Source organism: Scylla paramamosain, chromosome 32 (assembly GCF_035594125.1).
Source record: "Scylla paramamosain isolate STU-SP2022 chromosome 32, ASM3559412v1, whole genome shotgun sequence".
NCBI classification, from domain to species: Eukaryota; Metazoa; Arthropoda; class Malacostraca; order Decapoda; family Portunidae; genus Scylla; species Scylla paramamosain.
In genome coordinates this window covers 2,424,466-2,446,254 of record NC_087182.1, presented here as the reverse complement: position 1 = coordinate 2,446,254, position 21,789 = coordinate 2,424,466, and the positions used below count along the sequence as shown (strand labels likewise).

Sequence of the window (21,789 nt, the reverse complement as noted above, 5' to 3'; positions counted from 1 at the left end):
CTCTCTCTCTCTCTCTCTCTCTCTCTCTCTCTCTCTCTCTCTCTCTCTCTCTCTCTGTACCCATCAATCTTCTATATTTATGATTTACTTATTTTTTTTTATCGTTTGTTCGTGTCTCTCTTTGCAGCTATCTTCAGTCTCATCTCCCCCCCTCTCTCTCTCTCTCTCTCTCTCTCTCTCTCTCTCTCTCTCTCTCTCTCTCTCTCTCTCTCTCAGATCGTCAGCCAAGCGAAAATCGAAACGGTTGTCAAAAATTCATGTCAGGTCTTGGTGAAATTCAATAATTAATACTTTCCTTTCTCCTTTCTCTTTCTTCTTTATTTTTTCTTCTTTTACTATTGCACCTTTTTACTACTACTACTGCTGCTACTACTACTACTACTACTACTACTACTACTACTACTACCACAGCATCTTCTGGCTTTCTAACATTATTTTTCCTTCTTTTGTGGTCTATTTGAAAGTCTCATGCTGTGTCATTCACGTATCTCTCTCTCTCTCTCTCTCTCTCTCTCTCTCTCTCTCTCTCTCTCTCTCTCTCTCTCTCTCTCTCTCTCTCTCTCTCTCTCTCCGCTATTATCAAAATTTTCCTATCTCTTTTTGCAGCTATAGTATTCTCTCTCTCTCTCTCTCTCTCTCTCTCTCTCTCTCTCTCTCTCTCTCTCTCTCTCTCTCTCTCTCTCTACACGCGGGATCACGTGACGTAGCATCCTGTGTGTGACGTCACGTGACCTTCAGCCAATGTAGGTCTTTCCCCTCCCACACCAGCATATGAACCAGCACGCATTACTGTACCTGCGCAGTAGCCGGTAGTAGTGGTGTTGGTGGTGGTGGTGGTGGTGGTGGTAGGAAAAACAGGTAAGGAAGAATGATAGGTTATTTGACAGGTGGGGAAAGTTGTTGCAGTAGTAGTGGTAGTAGTAGTAGTAGTAGTAGTAGTAGTAGTAGATAAAGGTTGGGGTGATGGTGGTTCTGGTAGTAGTAGTAGTAGTAGTAGTAGTAGTTCAGTAAATACCTTCTTTTAAAAGCAGACGGTGCCGAGAGAGAGAGAGAGAGAGAGAGAGAGAGAGAGAGAGAGAGAGAGAGAGAGAGAGAGAGAGAGAGAGAGAGAGAGAGAGAGACGCAGTACTGTAATGACAAGGAAATTGAACTCATGGTGATAAACACATACAAAAACCGTACCCTTACACACACACACACACACACACACACACACAGAGACACACACTTCAATGCTTCCTCTTTACAAACAGCTTACTAATACCCCAAACCAAACCAGCCTAAACCAGCCCAATTCAACCCAAACCAGCAAAGAATCTAGCCCACTGTTAACACGCTGAAGCCCAAGGTACGTGCATCCTTTAGCTTAACCTAATCTTAATCTAACTTAACCTAACCTAATCTAGATAGAGGGAGACAACGAATGAAATACCTGGACAGCCTGTTATGAGATACTGGAAACAACTGGATGGGATACGATTCACTGAGCAGGAGATCCGGAGAGGTGACACTCCTTGCTCGCTTACGTCAGACACTGCACATCGGTAAGGCAAGGTGACGTGACCTGAATCACTAATATCTTCAAGAATACACGCACAGTTTGAGTTGCCGGAGTAAGTGCTTTATGAACTGCAGTGAAAATATGAGCCTTCCTTCTTAACTCAGATTTTCACTTATACCTGTGCTCTTATTAAGTGTTTTGGCCTCTCGTATCTAATTCTAAGGCCTGGTAACTTATTCAGGTTATTGCGGGTTTCTTCTCTCAGTGACGGTGAAGAATACATATCAAAACTGCAACTGCATTTATAAAAGCCCTTATGATGGTGCGGATTACGCGTTAAACTGTCACTAAATTAATTAAAAACATCCTTTTAAAAACCCAATGAGAACGCAGAATACATGTTAATTTGTTACTATATTCATTAAAACACACTTGAAAACCTACGATGCTGCAGACTACATATTAAATTGCCAGTATATTCACATAAACACCCTTGAAAACCCCACGATGCTACAGAACACATGCTAAACTGTCACTGGAATCATAAAACCTCCTTGAAAAACCACAAAATGTTTCAAAATCATAAAAAAAAACTCCTTTGAAAACCCCACAGTGTTTCAGAATACATGTTAAACTGTCACTATATTCACAAAAACTCCCTTGAAAACCCCCAGCAACCTAACCTGCGCAAAGAAATATATACAAGATGCTGAAACGTTCCAGAATCAGGCGGCTGGTCTACAGAAACGCCAGAACACACACACCAGGGCCAGTCTGAACAGATACGTACTAGAACCGGACACATTTCTGAACCTCTGAGTGCGAATATATGTGGCAATGGGAGTTTTAGTCAATATATGAATAATTTGTCGTCTTTCACTCTCACTCTTACTATGTTCATTAATTCTTTCCTTGAGTTTTCGCTTTTTTTCCTTCTTTTTTTTTCTTTCTTCTTTTTATAACGGTAGATAAGGCGGTTAATGGCACAAATATTCGAGGAAAAGAGAAAGCTGAAAATAGTAACTACGATAAATAAAGAAATGTACAAGTTCTATTTATTGTCTTTTCCTACTTTTCTGTTTTTTTTTCTTTTCTTTTTTCTTGTGTACAACGGAGGTGGTTAACGACACACACACACACACACACACACACACACACACACACACAAAGAGGAAAACGGTGCTATGCCGCCGCTATAGCGAAAAAAAAAGAACAGAGGAAAGAAAAATCTATCTATCACACTCGTATATATAAGAAAATACAAAATCAGATGAAGAGTTCAAGAGTTTACCAGTGAAACAGACGAGATGGTGGAAGGAAGCTGCTGAAATTTGTAAGTTTTGCAAGGTTCTCTTCATATGCACATACCAGACGACTTGAGAGTGGCGAAAAACATCACTACAACACAAGGAAACAGAAACGAGTAAAGAGCTCCGGAGTTTACCAGAGAAGAGGACGAGAGGATGGAAGGAAACTGCTAGAAATTGTCAGGTCTTAGGTTTTTGCAAGATTTCTAACAGATAAAAGGACTTGAGACAGAAAAAAAACACCACTACAGCAGAATACATAACCAGGTAAGGAATCCAAGAGTTTACCAATAAAAGAAACGAGAGAATGATCAGGAAACCACTAGAAATTTGCCATTTTTTTTAGATTTTCCAAGATTTCCAAAAGATAAAAGGACTTGAGACAGAAAACAACAACCACAACAACGAATACACAACCAGATAAGGAATTCCAGGAGTTTACCAATGAAAGAGACGAAAGAAAAGAAAAAAAAGGAAAAAAAAAAGCCTGAAATGTATCACAAATTACACAAAATAATAAAAATCACACAAAATACCCAGCAGATCACAGACGAGACTTGACGGCGAAAGAAAACATCAAACAGGATGCGAGTGAGGAGGGTTGCTCTTACCATTAGCATGCGATGGTCTGGTTTGCGCATACCTCAAGCACCTAAAGTCTAAGCGGTTGGCAGGTATGAATTTAATAGACGTAACTGGTTTGTGCTGGATTTGCCTCCGAGAGAGAGAGAGAAAAAAAAAAAAAAAGGAAAGGAGTTGAAGAGTTCCGCCCAGAGAGAGAGAGAGAGAGAGAGAGAGAGAGAGAGAGAGAGAGAGAGGGTGAGGAGGGGGTTCAAGATAGCTGCATTGAAGAAAGACAGGAAGGAACGCTGGCAGAAAATTAAGTAGAAAAATATGAGGAATATTAAATACGGAGAGAGAGAGAGAGAGAGAGAGAGAGAGAGAGAGAGAGAGAGAGAGAGAGAGAGAGAGAGAGAGAGAGAGAGAGAGGAAAGGGGTGAAGGAGAACGGAGAACTGGTTTGGATATAAGTACGAAACAAGAAAGAGGAAAGTGAGCAGAAAAAAAAAAAAAACTGTAAATTTAAAAACGAGAATGAAAAGGAGGAAAAAGACAAGAAATACAAGACAAAGATAAACACGAGAGAGAGAGAGAGAGAGAGAGAGAGAGAGAGAGAGAGAGAGAGAGAGAGAGAGAGAGAGAGAGAGAGAGAGAGAAGCAAGGCGTAGCGGGAATCCTGCGCCACAAGATAGGTCAAGGTTGGCAGCCTCTGGTTTCCCTCTGAACTTCCCGCACGCAAACTTTTCCCTTTTAAGATCAAGTCAAGTGAATCAGAACTTCTTTAAACAGAATCAGAACCTCTTTACATCGAATCACATCATCTTTAACCCTTTCAGTGGTAGTCAGTCTTTCCCATAATCATCTATATCTTTTAAGAGACTTTTTTTTTTCACTAGTGTCTTAAAAACTTGGCAAAGATGAACTAACCTTTTTTTTTTTCTTCATTCTTCGTCTTTACTTTCATCCAAGCAATTTATTACAGTAGGCTCAAGGTTAACAACAAATGCTTACAGGAAGGAAATGGTTAATGGTATAAGGATCTCTTCCCTACCAAAGTATAGCATTGCTTATATCGAATCGAAAACTCTCAAATATTTAGGTTCTCTTCGACTCATTTCCTGCTATGATCGTCTTTCGTTAACCTTCACAACACGGTAGGAAGTATTTACGTGGGAGAGACAAGAGAAAGGATTGAAGGTTATCTTTTTCTTCTACTACGCAACAGAACTAGTTATAAAAAAAGAAAAGTGCCCAAACAATTATAGATATTGAAGGAAATGTTTGTATGGCGGAAGAACATTTTTCCTTCAGTGAAAACCTCTTATTTTTTAATTTTTTTTATAGGATTCACTTTCATATTCATTAAACAAAGCTTCTTCATTACCGTTCTTGAATTTCTTACGATCAAAGTGGAAATCTACTTAAACATCGAACCGAGATTTATTGAAGCCAAAACAAAGAAGTCTTCTAAAAACATATAGACTTTCCTTACAAAACATAACATTTAACAACGTCATCATCAACTCAGGTGCGAATAAGGAAATAAACAAATATACAAACCTAAAGTAAATAAGACTTGTAAACTTTTAAGTGAGCCAATCAACAAATAACAAGACAAAAGCAACAAATATACAGATAAACTTTTCCTGAACAGCTTTCTTGTCCCCACCGCCCTGACTGAAAACAAGGAAGAACAAGAACGAGGCAAATCATATATCATACACCTTAATTCTGACTCCCCTTCCGGACACAGGCGCACAGATCAACACGCACCAGGAATCCAGAGTTCAATGTAATGAGTGCCTTGAAATGACTTGAACAGTAAGAGAAAAAAAAGTCAGGCTTATTGTTCAGATTTATGTAACCTTGAATGCGTTGAGCTCATGTAAATACGTTGTGCAGAGAGAGAGAGAGAGAGAGAGAGAGAGAGAGAGAGAGAGAGAGAGAGAGAGAGAGAGAGAGAGAGAGAGAAAGGGAGAGACATGTACAAAAACACAAACAAGTAAACAGAGAGGCAAACAGGTTACAAAAACAGGTTTGCATACAGACATACAAAAATAATAGTTAGATATGCACACACACACAAACAAACAAACAGACAAAAAAGACAAGCAAACAAGCAAACAAACAGAGAAACAAACAAAAATAGATAAAAGAAAGTAGACAAACTGACAAAGAGAAACAAACAAAAAGAATCATAAGAAAATAAACAGAAATGGAGGGAAACATGAATAAACAGAGAGAGAGAGAGAGAGAGAGAGAGAGAGAGAGAGAGAGAGAGAGAGAGAGACAAAAACACAGCAAATTAACACACGAGGACCCACTTAGTCACACGAACTAATTAATTATAAACCACCACCACCACCACCACCACTAGCACACCTGCATTCTCCCACAGTCTTCTCACCTGTGTACCTGAACCCACGTGACCTACAAAAGACAGCGAACGAAGGTGAAAGGAAAGTGGAACAAAGCACACGCAGTAAACATTCCGAGGAAGAAGGCAAACAATGACGAACAGGAAGAGAGATAGGAGGAAGAGGAAGAGGAGGAGGGGGATGGAGGGAGGGTAGGAGGAAAGGAGGAATGGAAGGAAGGACAGGTGATGCAGCACGTGTTCTGAAAATGAGAGAGAGAGAGAGAGAGAGAGAGAGAGAGAGAGAGAGAGAGAGAGAGAGAGAGAGAGAGAGAGAGAGAGAGAGAGAGAGAGAGAGAGAGAGAGAGGCAAAAAAACAGCTGCAGTGACAAGGATAAACAGATGGAAGACAATAAAAATATCCAGAGAGAGAGAGAGAGAGAGAGAGAGAGAGAGAGAGAGAGAGAGAGGGAGGGAGTAAGGAAGAGAGGGTATCGCTGCCTCGTGTTGCAACTGTACCAGGTGTTAGGAAGATGAGTCACGCTTAAGGAACTTTCGACTCACATTCTGGAGTCTACTAATCGCCTACGACCGGTAAAAGTTTTCTTCTCACACTAATTATTACCTATTCACTGATTTTTGGTACATTTGCCCCTAATCACTAACACTCTGAGACGCTTCTTCTTGTTCTGCAGCCACACTCAAACGTTACACTGTCTAGAAGTTGCAGAATCTTTTTCTTTTTCATCCTTTCCTTCTTCCTGGTGCTTTTGAAAATTTCTTACATTGCTTTCATTGTTGTGAGTCATTGCATATCGTGGTGAAAGGGTTTATTAAGGTTCGAAGCAAGGTGATAACAAGCAAGGTGAGAAGCTGACGTGCAAACAAGGTAGTTCTTCCATTAGTTAAGTTAGTTAAGGTGGGGAAGTAATCTAATAACAAGTAAGGTATTTGTCCCATTAATTAAGGTGGGATACGAAGATTATATTATGTAGGTAAGTAAGAGGTAGTTCCATATATCTGTGTTTTATTTATTTATTTATTTATTTATTTATTTATCTTTTTACTTTTGATATCAGAGTTTATTCATTTTTGTTATTCACCTGGTTCTAAATTTTTGAGGTTTACTGTTATTATTATTATTATCATTATTATTATTATAGTAGTAGTAGTAGTAGTAGTAGTAGTAGTAGTAGTGGTAGTAGTAGTAGTAGTGGTAGTAGTAGTAGTAGTGGTAGTAGCAATAATGTTTAGCCTTAAATTTTCCTGTATGTGTGTGTGTGTGTGTGTGTTTGTGTGTGTGTGTGTGTGTGTGTGTGTGTGTGCGTGTGTGTGTGTATTTGCTGCACAATTGCCCACCAATGCCGGAGGGAAGGTAGATAAACAGCGGAAACCCAAATAACAGCTATAATAAAAGAGAAACAAGATAGACCAAGGCCTTAAAATCAACACAAATAAGCCACAATAAAACATTAAATAAAGATGAGAAAGTAAAAAAAAAAAAAAAAAATAGCGATGATAGCAATAGTGATAAAATGTGAGCAGAGTAATAATAAAGATGGCAATAATAAAGATGAACTGAAACTACGAGAGAAAAAATAACAGTTGTGGTAATATTATTTTTGGTGCAATCTCATGAAATTGAAGATGATTTTAGGCACGTGAAGCAAGTGACCTCAAATTTAGAGCTCTTGTCATCAACGTTTATTAAAGGAAGGAATGTTCACCGACTTGATGTTACGCAGGAAAAAAATAAAATAAATAAAAGAATAAATTAATGAATAAATAAGCAATAAATAAATAAATAATATGATACCTTCTTTTTCAAGTGAGATTAGTAGAAGTGAACTCGCATTTTGATTTATGTGTGTGTGTGTGTGTGTGTGTGTGTGTGTGTGTGTGTGTTCCCTCGGCTACGTAATGACCAAACTATAACCTTTGAGAAAATTCCGCACTTTGTATACATATAAAAACTAAAATCACGAATGCACCACAATTCAAACAAACCACGTGTATGTACAGTACGATAGCCATGTGTACTGTGAACATAGCTGCCTTGTATACAGACATACACACGTACACTATTAGTCATGCATGTTATCCTGACTATTTTCTTTTATATTATCGTACTTAACCTTGATTCCTTCCCCCTCTGAGAAATTATCGTACATACAAAAATTTTCCTATTCGTGTCCCTTCAGCTTGTCGGACGTCCTCCACATATTTATCTATTTTCAGACCAAGACATTGTATATTTTCATCACTCTCCCTTTTCCCTAGATTTTAATCCTACTACGACAACTGATATGTTTTATGCACGGTATCAGACTTATCGAAACGTTTATCTACTTTCAAATTGCTAGGTGTCATATATTTTCGCTCATTAGTTTCTTATTCAAGCACCGATCCTAATATTTCGTATCCAGTCCTATTATGGAAACAGATTATATTTCATGGAAGACGTGTAACTCACAGAACGATAGATTTACTGATAGAACTACTTGCTTTCTGATTGGTTCGCTCAGTAACACCTCCTTCTAGTTATTTCCAGTCATCACAAGACAACTAATGCTAAGAAAACCAAGACCTATGCATCATGACTCCTCGCTTAGTTCAGTCAAGAGTTTCACGGCTTGTATGAGACCTCGACTCTTCGTTTTCTCTGAGACTCGAAAACAATACTGTTGCATAACCCCCGCGCTCACATTCCTCGTCGTCCGTCAGCCAGCCAGCCAGTTCAAACTTTTTTTTTTCCTTTCGAAGGTTTCGTTGAAGATTTACTACGAGTTCCTTTTCCTTTCGATATGAGATGAAAAGAGAGTGTGTGCATATCTACTAGACTTACTAACAAATAGATAAATAGGTAACTGTGTGGTTAGAATAGGTTATACTGAGAATAAAAGTATAATAGAGTTACTCGTATTAGCGGAATGAAGATTTGACTATGTTAATTTAAATTCGCTGCCAGTCTGTTTCATTACGTAGACTTACTTTTAACAAATATGAAACGGGAAACGCCAAAAGAGGAAGAAAAAGACTGACTTTTAGCAAGTAAGAGAGACTGTGAGGCTCAGAATAGGTTACGAAATGAGAAAAAAAGTAAAACAGAGTGACGTAAGAGTAAAAGGACAGAACAAGACAGGCTGGATTCAAATTTCCACAAGCACCCTCCATTGAGAACCACTTACTTTGAACAACAATTGGGGAACGCAGGTATCAACTTAGTTACAGAATGGGAATAAAGGTTTAATAGAGTGATGTAAGAGTAAAGGGTAGACTAGACAGGCTGGACTAAACTCGCCACCAGTATACCCACCACTCAGCCAGCCAGTCAGTCCACCGCCCCAGCCCAGCCCGCCTTGCACAGTTGCCAGTTCAAAGTATAGAAGTCTCGGTACAGTCTTGCAACACAGGACACGCACACTAACACTCGTCCACAAAGACACACCTGCTGCTCCCTTCACACCACCCGTACTCCAGACAGGTGCGGGCGTACAGGTATATTAGAGTCACACAGGTAGGGGCGTCCAGCGTGGCGTAGCGGAATCATAAGGGAGGAGGAGTATGGTAGTTTCAACAATGGCAGACTACACAACTTCCTCTGTGAATTACATCGGAGCGCGCACTTCACAACACCCACCTGCCTTCACCACACTTCACTCACTACACCCTGCACTCGTCACCACAGCCTGCACCACACCACCACACCCTCGCCACTGTACTTCACGGGTATGGGGTCATGTAGGCTTGACTTTCACCACAGAGGCGTTGAGGAGCGCAGGATAACACTCACTATTGCCACCACACCTTGGACATCACTCCTCACTACCTGTGGCCGCCCGCCCAGGTATGTTCCCGCACTGCCAAACGTTGCCACTGTCACCACCACTAACACCACCATTTACCTCCACTCTGTTTCACTCTACTACATAAACACCACGTCTAACACCTTTATAAACTTAATTTTTTACTATTTCACATACTTTTGGTGCCCGGAAAGCATTGGGGAAGCTGCAATATAAGTTTTTGCTAGGCTTTGACACCTGTGCTGCCGAGGTGGCCGGAAAGCATGTCGTACGAAATTATCCGAACTGGAAAGTTTGAGAAGCGGCTCAGGTAAGGCAAGAAGTGATGTGAGTGCACGTAAGGTAGGAAGCAGACACAGGCATCACGTGTACACAGGCACCACACGTACGCACGAGGATGTACGTTCACTACACTACCTACATGAATGTTGATAAGGATATTTTTGGTTGTTATTGATGTGGTTCTTAATCGTAGTGCTGGCCTTCTTGATCTATCTGTATGTATGTATGTGTATGTATGGTTGTATGTACGTAGGTATGTCTCTCCGTCTATGTGACTGTCTTTTTGGATGTTTTTTTTTTTTCGTCTCTTTCTGTTTTATCTGTTTGTCTGTCTGTGTGTATGTATGTACGTCTATCTATCTGTCTGTATATCTGTTTTGTAGTTGCTTCTCTCTCTCTCTCTCTCTCTCTCTCTCTCTCTCTCTCTCTCTCTCTCTCTCTCTCTCTCTCTCTCTCTCTCTCTCTCTCTCTCAATCTCTCCCTCTCTATACAATCCTGATTCATTTACTTTCACCGCAAAAACAAAGAAAAACAATAATCACCCTATGCATTTAAATGAACCAACGAACAATTTTTTTACACCTTCCCCCTCCCCACCTCCCTTTCCCCGTGTCTGTTGGGACGTAGAAGGTCATATCCTATCTTTTTTTTTTCTCTTATTTTTTTCTGCCCCATCTACTTTCAACTCGCTATCATTCGACCCATGAGAAGGTAAGGTCTTCTGTTACATGAATAGGGCTTTTGTTTTGTCGTGTCCTGAAGTAAAGTACAGTTCTTTATCTGTGTTCCATTACTGCAGGTTGTTATTGATAATGTTATTGATTTGGTAGTAGATATTGTAGCCTTCGTTATTCAGACCGTGTTATTATTGCTACTCATCTATGGATTTTTCTTTTATTTTTTTTATTGTTATATATATTTTTTTCATCATTCTTATTTGTTTGTTATTTTTTTCTCTCTTTCTACTACTCTGCTAACTGCTTATCATTGTATTTTTCTCTTTTTTTTATCCTTTTCATAGTCATTTTTTTCCATTATTATTTGTTTATTCTATTCTCTCTCTCTCTCTCTCTCTCTCTCTCTCTCTCTCTCTCTCTCTCTCTCTCTCTCTCTCTCTCTCTCTCTCTCTCTCTCTCTCTCTCGTATATTTTCTTCTTCTTCTTCTTCTTTTACAGGTGAGGGCGGGATACTGCCATGATGAACACCTGCATACCTTCCTTAAACATTCCATTCACAAACACAGGTAGTAAAGTTAATGATTCAAAAGATATACGTGGATTAATACCCGCGCAGCTTCCTTAAAATAATATCCAAACCACTAATCAAGTCATGAAATAAGGGATTCAAAAAGATACATGCGGATTAAAATAAATAAATAAACGGAGAGAGAGAGAGAGAGAGAGAGAGAGGACGAGATGTAAAGAGATACTGACAAATGTAAATAAACAAATCTTACTATAAATCTCCCAAAAGCTTCCTTAAACACCGGGACAAAAGGGAGGCAAAGGGATGGGAAGGAGGAGGAAAAGGCACCGCGGCCATCCCTTAGAAGTGAGGTATTAGGAGAGCAGATCAAAGGAAAAGAGTGAAGGGTTTAAATAGCCGCCATAATGAGGTGAGGGGGGAGGAGGAGGAGGTGTGTGTGTGTGTGTGTGTGTGTGTGTGTGTGTGTGTGTGTGTTTGTGTGTGTGTGTGTGTGTGTGTGTGTGTGTGTGTGTGTGTGTGTGTGTGTGTGTGTGTGTGAAATTTGTTTGTGAATATGAGTAGTAGTAGTAGTAGAAGTAGTAGTAGTAGTAGTAGTAGTAGTAGTAGTAGTAGTAGTAGTAGTAATTGTAGTAGTAGTAATTGTAGTAGTAGTAGTAGTAGTAGTAGTAGTAGTAGTAGTAGTAGTAGTAGTAGTAGTAGTAGTTATTGTTGTTATTGTTGTTGTTATTGCTGCTGATGTACTACCACCACCAATACTACCACCACTACCACTACCACCACTACCACTACCACCACCACCATTGTCATAAGCACAAATCTAAACTAAACTCATCAAAACACACAGCGCGTTCTTCAACCTCCATTTTATTTATCTTTTTATCTCTCTCTCTCTCTCTCTCTCTCTCTCTCTCTCTCTCTCTCTCTCTCTCTCTCTCTCTCTCTCTCTCTCCTTGGCCTCCTCCAGTAGATCCTTTCCTCATCAGGCGCAAGATATTCCCAGTGCGTCCCAAGAGCTTCCTCAACTATGGTAACGAAAAAGTTGACTGTGTGACTGCGTGCGTAGAACTTTTGCCTAGGTTATCCCTCTCGACACGTGGAGAGAGAGAGAGAGAGAGAGAGAGAGAGTGGGGGGGGAGGACCGGTTGAAATGCTTCGTTTTCTTCCGTGTCATGTTTTTTCTTTTTATTTCTCTATTTCTTATTTATCCTTTAATTTCTATGAGTACCAGGGACGTCTCTAGCTACTAAAAAGACAAGGAACCAAGTTAAGTTGGACTGGAACTTCCGGAAATCAAGTTATGTTATCTTCTACAATTGTGTGTGTGCTTTTTTAGTTAGACTGTTTTCAATGGCGGAGATATCTGGACCGAGGTAAAAAAAAACTTCTGATCCAAGCTTAGGACACCCCTGATAAGCACTTATGTAGGCAATCCCAAGGTCTTCTTTCTTTTACTACAATTTTTTTTCTTCTGTTCTTTACTGGTATAATCCGGAACAGGTGGCGTAGTTACTCGTACGAGTAAGGTTTGCGTGGTCAAGGTTCCGCTCCTAAATGCTACATAAATTTGTCAGTATCCAGTTTTTAGTTTATCATACCAAGCATCATATAAAAATAGCGACCCCTTTATCTATCTGTCATTCCAAGCATGCATTAGAGTCATCGAAAATAGTAAAAATGGTAATGCTCATAAAAAATTGTAGGCATGTATATGTGTGTGTGTGTGTGTGTGTGTGTATGTGTGAGTGTGTCCTGCCAGATCTACTTCAGACTAAATATAAACATTTCTCGTCAGTTTCATACAATCCTACTTTCTTTTCTTGTATATTCCAGTGTTCCGATCGAGTGCCTGTGACATAAATCTATTTTACTCTGATATGACATCAAAACACAATTCAACAACTATCATGATAAAAATCTTGTGTTATATTGAGGTTAGGCACTCAGCTGGAAAAAAAGGGACAAGCACAGCAGATAAACAGGTAGAAAGGCACGCATATAGACAGGTAGACAGACAGACAGGCAAGGAGATAGACAGGCATGCATATAGACAGATAGAGACAGACAGACAAGCACCTGAACAAACACATAAGCCGATAGACAGACAGATAGACAGGCAGACGAGCAGACCAACAGGGAAGCATGTTGTACAATTATGGACAAAAGACGAAGTGAAAGATTGGAAAGGAAAACAGGTAGAGAATCAAGTAAACAATCAGACAGGCAAATAAACAGAAAGACAAGCTGACATATGAAGGGAAGACAGGCAGACAGGAAGGAAAACACCGAGAAGAGATGCAGGAAGGAAGACAAACAGATAGATAGACAGAAAGACGGGGAGGTAAACAGATAAAGAGAGAGACACATGCAGGAAGGAACGCAGACATGCCTTAGTCTCTCATGGTGACGTAGACAAGACGTGACCTGAAATAACGAAAGCAGCAAGGAGATGGTGCTTGCCTGCTACGCTTCACTCCTTCAAGGCCACGAGGTTTGTTGACGCGTGCATTCTCAACCTCGTCTCTCTCAGAACTGTCACACTTAACGCGGTTAGTATATGCAGTTTCATAATCTTTTCAGTGTTTGTAAATGGGTAAATAGATAGAATATTGACTTACTAATCAAAAACTCACTCAAAATTGTTAAATATCTCTTGCATCCTTTCCATTATTCTTTGGTTGGTATAATATTGCGGTTTATTTATTTATTTATTTTAGTGTTTGTAAATGGATGAATAAACAAAATAATGTCGACTACTAATCAAAAAATTGTATTAACTGGTTAACTATTTAACTGATCGACTTACAGACTGTTAACTGAATGACTGACTAACTTAACAACTAACTGCGTAACTTACTAACCAATCAACTAACGAATTAGCTGACAGACAGACTGACTGACTGACTGCCCAACCAACTAACTACCTAGCTCGGCAACTAACCAAATAAGTACACACACACACACACACACACACACACACTTTCACGTACAGAAGCGAAACACATTTTTTCCTTACCAAATGATAATAAGCAATGAGAGTAAAAGTAGCAAAAGAGTAACCAAAAGAAACGAGTGATATTAACGAAAGATGAAAACAGGAAAGGAAATTAGAGAAAATGACGAAGAATTAAGTAATCTATTCTCTCTCTCTCTCTCTCTCCTTCACTACATAGCCGCATTCTCTTTACAAGCCATTGTCATATTTCTATTATCATGGCGAAGGAAGGAATTACACACACACACACACACAGATACACACACGTGGGAGTCCTTAGTTTGACTCTTACTTGTGTACAGGAAATGGAAAATTAGAGATGTGATTGCAGAAGGGAGTTGCAACATCTCTGCCAAGCTTATACTCTCTCTCTCTCTCCCTCCCTGTAATGTTGAATAATTCTCTTAACTCCCCAATACATTAATTTTCTCAACTCAATCTACACGTCCCTGCCACAATCACTTCACATCAACAAGAACCTGTGAATTTTACTTTTAATTCACGTTTGATATTCCTGATTGTTGAGTTCAGAACCACTTTGAACACTAAGATTAGAGTGAAGTAACTATATACTGGTAGATGTAATAATATATCCGTGTGAGAGGTTTTGAATAATTGTGGACAATTATTCAGATATGCAAACTTTTTTATCCTCTCTCTCTCTCTCTCCATAAAATTACATAAATTAGGTAATTTTCTTCACCTTAAACATTAATTACCTTAAATATTCATCAGTCAATCAATTAGTAGTCTTTGTGCATCTGGAAATATCAGTCGCATGTTATTATAATTATATTTATAATTTTATCAGAATGTAATGTGAATTTCTAGATATTATTCTTGTTTGTAATAACTGCATCTAAACCTAAAAGCGACTGAAGATGAACTACCACACTCTTGCAAGTGGTTGATGAGCCCTTTCCCAATCAATCTTAATTAACTTCCTAAAGCAACTTATGTCTATCAATCATGGGTGAATAATATTACATTTAACAAATCTTGGGAAAATTTATTTGCAGAAATAATTGAGGTCTGGTATGGCATCACACTGACTGTTGCTGCACGGAGAGGACAGCACCACACGCTGCAGCACAAACAGCTCTGCTGCATGGACACAATGCTTCCCATCACCCTGGCTCTTCCATCTCAGGCTCTGGGAAGTTTCAGTGATGTCCTCAGACAGTTCATTGTGATAGGATGCTACAGAGAGCGAGTGCTGTCACTCCTCAGGTGGTCAGTTGTCACTAGGCTGTTGCTGCCCTTCATGCAAAGGTACACAACACTGCCACTGGAGAATACATACAGGAAATATAAACTGGCTTCAGTAAACTAATGCTACGGCATTGTATGCGGGCGGGAAAAGTTCTAAGTAATGTAATTGTGCTGAATCATAAACAACCACATAGAAAAATAATTCAATCTAGAAAAAAGTAAAATCAAAATGTAAAGAACATATACATAAAGTAAACACTGGTTTCAAAGCCCTAGAACAGCTTTGCTGTCACTGGGCAACATTTACAAAACTGTTCTCAGTACAGGAATGGACTAAGGGGTGTTGACACAAATGATGCCCAAGAATATAACTTCCTTCGAATAACATTCAAGTTTAAAAATGAAGGAGTAACAAGCTTGCTGAAGGTGGTGTTTGAAGGAATGCAACACTCCCTGGTGATGTGGACTGCCTGTACATATCAACAATATCTCCTACACCACATGCTTCACCTTCAGTGTGTGAAAACAATCATCATAAAGGGAAATGTCCAATACAGACAAATGTGTATATGATAAGTATTGAAATACTGCACATATCTGTACAGAATATAATGCCATCTGCCACTGTGTAATGATATATGTATGTATGTACATTTAAATATATATATATATTTCTTATAATAAATTCTCAACCACAAATAGTACTTAATGATGCTGTTGATGACAGCGTCATGAAAGAAAGCTATGACAGCAGTAGAGTTTAAGAAAAGGTAAAAGGAGGTAACATTACAAACAGTGCTCAACAGAAAAACAATTTTGCTGCAGTGTTACTGGAACCTGAGGCCTTTAAGCAACACCAAAGAGGTTGTGCCCACCAACTGGCCTTGAAAATTGTTGGTGCACAGAGGGAGGGATTGCAATCACTTGGGGATTACTTGCAAACTTGGTTATCCATAGGATGATGGGTGGGGTTGGGAGGCTCAAGTAATCAGGGTATTCAAAATGTGGTTCCAATACTGCCCTTGAGAATAGGGCTTGGGATCTCCTTTTAAAGACACCTCAATTTGCTTCATAGAAACTGAAGGGCCAGCAAACTTTTCTGCACTTTTTTTCCTGATAATGATCCATTACTTTATGATTTGACCCTCACTTTGCCTTCCCTTGGACACATGCGTCCCTTGTGATACAACAACCCTGTGGATGCCCCAGCTTGCAGCTACAGTTGGACATGTTCAGAATGTGTTTACATACAATTATGGTGCAAAAATTTAAAGAACAACTCTGGAATTTCACACAACAGTTCATTCACAGTGGCTGAAGATGTGTGGATATGGAAAGCTGGTTGGAAATTCTTAATAAAGCACAAGAATTTATGTGACTCAGCCTGACTTTGTCTGGATAGATGATAGGCATCCAACACCCATGCTGGCCTCTGTCCACCACCACCACCTTCACCACTCCAAGGGAAAGGCTGATGGACTGTGATTCTGTGCTTGCCGAGGGAAAACTGTGATGGCACAAACTGCACTAAGTAGTAATAATGTTAAAAGTTACTTATCAACCACATCAACTACTGAAGTATGCCTTCCTCCTCTCCCACTCCTCAAACCTGATTTACATAGCACGTCTCCCCATTCCTCACACCAGACTTAAAAAACATAGCATTCCTCAGAAAGGCAAGTTCAAGTTAATACTTAAGTCTTATAACATACTCTATGGCAAAATCCAAGATATAAATTCCAATGACAGGTACATATATTTCGTGCAATGTTAATCTGTAGTAGTCAAAGAAGAGTAACCTTTTGGCTATTCCACACTCCCTCTTGATATAAAGCATTGCTAATGGAGAATAGTTTACTGCAGTTAGAAATATTCCTTTGTCAATAACATCCATGAGTTCACTGTGAGATAAAAATCAATAACAGGTAAGTAATATTTGGAATTGGAAAGCGTGATTCACACCATAACTTTATAACAAGTCAAACAAACCCGCTGGTGGATTCACGTGTCCTGCCTCAATACACAGTACTGAGGGGAGCACACTGCCTACTGCACCAGCCTGTCCTGCATGGAGCATGTGGCATGGCCAACACACCTCACTGATACAACCAGACACCCATAATGCCATGCCAAAACCATCGTTCACACACACACACACACACACACACACACACACACACACACACACACACACACACAAGCACACACACGCACTCGTACACACATGCACACACACTCCAACTCTCAAGATGTCAACCAGTACTGTAACTCTGCTAGAACTCCATTGTGTGTGGAGTCCTTTATGATACAATTTATACACACAAAACTGATGATGGGTCACAAAACCTTCTGGCTGCATGGCTACACCTTAAGGCCTAAAGGAGGGATGTCCAAATAACCAACAAATCCCCAGCGTAACCCAGACCAGCACAGCCCAGGCCTGCTCTCATCTTGCTACGGGCCATGTTGGGTGCACGGCCTCACCTACTGTCTCCCCTACACACTGTCCGGCACCACTTTGTTTGCTTTGTCCTGCACTTCCTTCAGCTGCTTCTCATAGATCTTTTTAGAGTCACAGAATCCCATCCGGGTTTTGCCGAAGCTGTTGGGGCCGGCAGACGTTGGGGTGTCCCTGGGGGAAGAGAAAGCACTATTACAGACTGAAGATGGGTATGCACCGTTTTCAGCAATTTTAGATCTTGTCAATTTGTAGTCTGCATTCCTCTGCTTCATAGTTAGTCTGTGGAGGTCCAGTTGTTTTTAAGATGGAGAAGTGATTAATTGAGTGAAGGGCATTAGTTTCTGTAGCACGGGGCCATGAAGTGCTGTTTTAAGACATGGTGTACAATGCAGTATCCTAAAGTGAAGCTGTAAGTACAGTGTCCCTAAATACCATGTGCCAAGGCAATATTACTTTATGTTCTGCTCTCCTCTATTTTGTGGATAGGTAGTGAGGACAGGTGTTGCCCAAATTAGCATGTGTATGCATAGCTTCTGTCTGAACACTCTTCCAACATCCTGTCAGTATAGTATAGCCTACTTCTTCAACTTGCTATCCATCACTGGTGCTGTGATTCAACAAGGTGTATCTGCTCACCTGCCAATGTTCTTCATTCTCATCTTGGCCTCGGGTGGCATCTCTTCCTCTTCCTCGTCATCATCGTCATCACCGGTGCTGAATGCTGCTGCTGCTGCACCCACCTTGGGCTTCAGGAGGGAGGCTGTTCCACCCGCCTGAGATGCTGCCTTCTGCATGAGAGTAATGGTACTAATAACTGAAGAAATTACATGTCATTAATGACTTATTTATTTGAGAGTTTGCCTCTGAAAAGCATAACTGCTTAGATGTCATGATTTCTACCTATTTCAAATACTTGCACTGCAGATCCAGACAAATTTCACAAAACAAAGTAACTCATTAGTTTTCACCAGAAAGTACTAGGAATATAATGATGAGTACAATAAAAGATAGACCTTCTTGCTGGTCCCTCCTGGAGCACCCACCTGTGACTGGCCCAGCTTGATGGAGATGCCACCACTTGGCTTCTTGACAGGGAGGACAAGCTTCCCCTCAGGTTTGCTGCTGAGGCCAAAACTAAGCTTTTTCTTAGGCTCCTCCTCCCCCTCCCCTTCCCCCTCCTCCTCCACTGGCCGCTTGGGGGCAGGCGGCCTCTGGTCCTCCAGTGACGTCTCTGGAGATAAACACTGGCGAAGGTGAGATAAAGAAACCCGTGAGAAGAGGGTGGAAGCGAGCACATCAGACAGCGCAACATTAACCACCATCACCAGCTGCTGCCATGGCCTGTGTCCTGCCTGACCACAGTGTTCACCAGGACAGCCGTCATCGGTGCACCACTACAAACTATAAGATGCTGCCAGTGTCCCTGAGTGTCCTGCCAGACTGTTCCCAAACTGTGTACTTTACACAACACAATGCCAACCCCAGTTATCAGCTGTTGATATTTCCAAATACTCTAACTGTGTACTTGTTGCCTCAAAGACTAGTTAGTGTTGTCCCAATCAACAAAGTTCTGTAATTTATAACAATCTTTCTATCTCTCACACACAATATAATGAGAATTTTATGAGTCTGTTTCAAAAACTGTAAAAAATTGTTAGATTACAGATAAGACTTCAAAATATTTGTTATATTAAATTCAAATTAGTATCTTCAAATATTACATCATGAACACAACTTATAAAAAACTGCCTGCCAATCACAACTACTAAAGTTTTTTTTATGTATATATTATGCAAATTAGCAATTCTGAAACTGAATGTTACAATGAAAATGTAAGGATGACGAGGGCATTAAAGTCTATTATGTATTTTTATTGAAATGTAACAATAAATCATTCTATAATTTACAATGAAAAAATATAACAGATGTGACAATACCATGCTCTCCTCATACTAAATATCAAACAATGGCTTTATGTAAATCACTACTGGATAATTACATGATAAAAACATTGTTATCAAATCCTTTACAGTGCATAGAAGAAAATTCTTAAACTGGAATTTGACTGACAAAAAAAAAACTGCATCAAGAACAGCACTGTACTCTAATAGTGAACCTAAGAATAAAAAAATTAAATGTTTGTTGTAGTTGAATGCATTTAGTGAAACACCTCTTGCTGTGTTTTCAGGCAGCTTCTAATTACCATACACACACACATCCATTCATCTTAACGCATTCTCAACCAGTTTCAAGAGAAAGAATCAACATGTAGATGAGATAAAAAAAAATGTACAATAAGACACCTGAGACATTTACAAATATGAAGCTAAGCTTACTTTACTTAGTTTTGTACAGAAATTCTAACTCTGTAATAAATTCAGGACATGATCAGCAATATCAATTGCCAAAAACCATCCTGCCGTAAGCTCTCAGAGGAAGCTTACAACTGACCTCTGTCCAGTAAAGGAAATCTAATCACACCAGACACTTATTAAAGTCATTACCTCAAAAATTAACCTTCATATACAACCATCATCCCTTGAGCCTTCAGTATATTAACTTGTTTCCAAAACGAAAAATCAAACAAACCAAGAATATAAATGAAATTCCCCGTCACACTAGCCCTTGTCTATAACCACACGATATAGCCAAGATGTAACCTTAGTCTTTATTCCTGCTCATAATCCTCCTCTCTATACCTGAATGTCATAGAACTACTTAACATTTGCCTAATAATGGTAATACAATATAACCTTATAGAACCAAACAGAATGCTTGTGCCAGGACTCGAAACACTAACTGAAAATGCACAAACTATTACAAGACACCTATCCAACATCACCCCAGCCCTGACACATACAATTAAACCAACTGGAACATTATCATGACTTGCAAACCAATAATGGGGAGGGAGCGGGGGGCGGACCAATTATAAAGAATTACCAACAATAAATATAACTACACAAATTACTATAAGACACCTATCCAACACAACCCTTTCCTTCTAACCCTTACGACCCTTCAACCTCACTACCTGAAGATGCCACCATCACCACCACCGCCACCACCAGGCCTCACCACCACGCCCCTCGCCCTGCACTCCCCACACCTGGCCGGGGGCACAGGTGACAGCTTGCACTAGTCATCCTGGAAAACAAAGGCTGGAGGGTGCTCGATAACTCAGGGCCAGAATAACACGAGGTTTATTACAAGCTGTCCCTCTCAGCCGCAGCCAGTGCAGGGCGTCACTCAGCCCCCCGCACTGCCCAGGTCACGGGGAATTTTAAGATAGACTCGATATCACAGGAATAAGCAATGTCACACTACCTTCTCGCTTACTCATATTGCCTAAAAAGAACTGGCGAAGCTCATAAATTACAGACGACGCCGACAGTTCCCTGCGCGCGGCGGCCCCGACTCGGTATTGGCAAATGTCCTTTTTCCTTCATTCTTGAAAATTTACTGCTAGCATCCTTATAATTCAAACAAAACAAAACATTACATGTAAAAAACATTCTTTTCATTAACTTCAAGATTTAATTTTATAACTTTGATCTATAAATAACATGAAGAATATCCTAAATATGTTATAAATGAAGCTAAGGTCAAAGTTTAGGTAATGTCTGAACATATCCAGCACAAAATATCAGCAAAGATCTAAATGCTTAACAAAATGCTTAATCACCTATTATAAATATTTGTTGCACCTGTTTAACATGTAAAAGAACTTAATGTCTAAAAAAAAAATGCCAAGGAAAGCCAAAAAAGATCCGTTGTAAAGACGAATACCAGGTTACCTATTGCCCACATTACCTAATATTTCAACTTCTATTGCTTTAAACTCAACAAGTACATTTATGCGGTGGTAGATCGCGTCCAAGTTTGAATTCGATGACATTCCGTATTATTTTCCCCCTCATATATTTCTGTTTTTATTTCAATTTAGTGTGAGGGGCGTGATAAAAGATCTTCCTATCATTGGAAAATGCAAAGATAAAGGAATAGTTTCAAATGTCAGAGCAAAGAAGAAATGAGTCATGAGTTTCATTATATAGAATAACGTGAAAAAAATTATGAATGTGGAGGAGTCAGGGAAGGTAAAGGGA

The 21,789-nt window shown here is 39.7% G+C and overlaps 2 protein-coding genes and 1 long non-coding RNA gene across 12 annotated transcripts in view; 1 reads left to right on the top strand and 2 right to left on the bottom strand.

Annotated features, from left to right (window-relative positions):
* Positions 1 to 9,578, bottom strand: part of LOC135089030 (uncharacterized) — a 52,735-nt gene extending 43,157 nt beyond the window's left edge. Inside the window, exon 1 of one of the 6 annotated variants that reach the window (XM_063984201.1) lies at positions 9,518 to 9,578. The gene's annotated coding sequence lies outside the window, so the exon portion shown is untranslated. The other 5 variants (XM_063984199.1, XM_063984202.1, XM_063984200.1 and 2 more) reach the window with 5 other exon arrangements.
* On the top strand, positions 9,434 to 17,433 carry LOC135089034 (uncharacterized). Of its 3 annotated transcripts, none has more exons than XR_010261371.1 (4): positions 9,434 to 9,571; positions 10,988 to 11,055; positions 12,849 to 13,564; positions 15,030 to 17,433. It is a non-coding gene; the product is annotated as an uncharacterized LOC135089034 (long non-coding RNA). The 3 variants fall into 3 exon arrangements; XR_010261370.1 differs by lacking the exon at positions 9,434 to 9,571 and adding an exon at positions 9,665 to 9,929; XR_010261372.1 differs by lacking the exons at positions 9,434 to 9,571; positions 10,988 to 11,055 and adding an exon at positions 9,665 to 9,929.
* Positions 14,999 to 21,121, bottom strand: LOC135089033 (PEST proteolytic signal-containing nuclear protein-like). Of its 3 annotated transcripts, none has more exons than XM_063984213.1 (4): positions 21,023 to 21,121; positions 18,727 to 18,914; positions 18,320 to 18,471; positions 14,999 to 17,854 (listed from the first exon to the last, which is right to left on the bottom strand). In XM_063984213.1, the coding sequence occupies exons 1-4, from the start codon at positions 21,024 to 21,026 to the stop codon at positions 17,719 to 17,721; spliced, it is 480 nt and encodes a 159-aa protein (XP_063840283.1). In that variant the 5' UTR covers positions 21,027 to 21,121; the 3' UTR covers positions 14,999 to 17,718. The 3 variants fall into 3 exon arrangements, with proteins under 3 accessions (XP_063840283.1, XP_063840282.1, XP_063840281.1); XM_063984212.1 differs by having other exon boundaries at positions 21,011 to 21,116; XM_063984211.1 differs by having other exon boundaries at positions 18,727 to 21,103.
* Positions 21,122 to 21,789: the final 668 nt, after the last annotated feature.

Excerpts from the sequence above, each read along its gene's own strand:
- LOC135089033 (XM_063984211.1), bottom strand. The coding sequence starts at position 19,005 with ATGGTGGTTAATGTTGCGCTGTCTGATGTGCTCGCTTCCACCCTCTTC. Across the intron at positions 18,472-18,726 it reads TCAAGCTGGGCCAGTCACAG|AAGGCAGCATCTCAGGCGGG; the intron begins GTGGGTGCTCCA and ends ACTCTCATGCAG. Across the intron at positions 17,855-18,319 it reads AGAATGAAGAACATTGGCAG|GGACACCCCAACGTCTGCCG; the intron begins GTGAGCAGATAC and ends CTCTTCCCCCAG.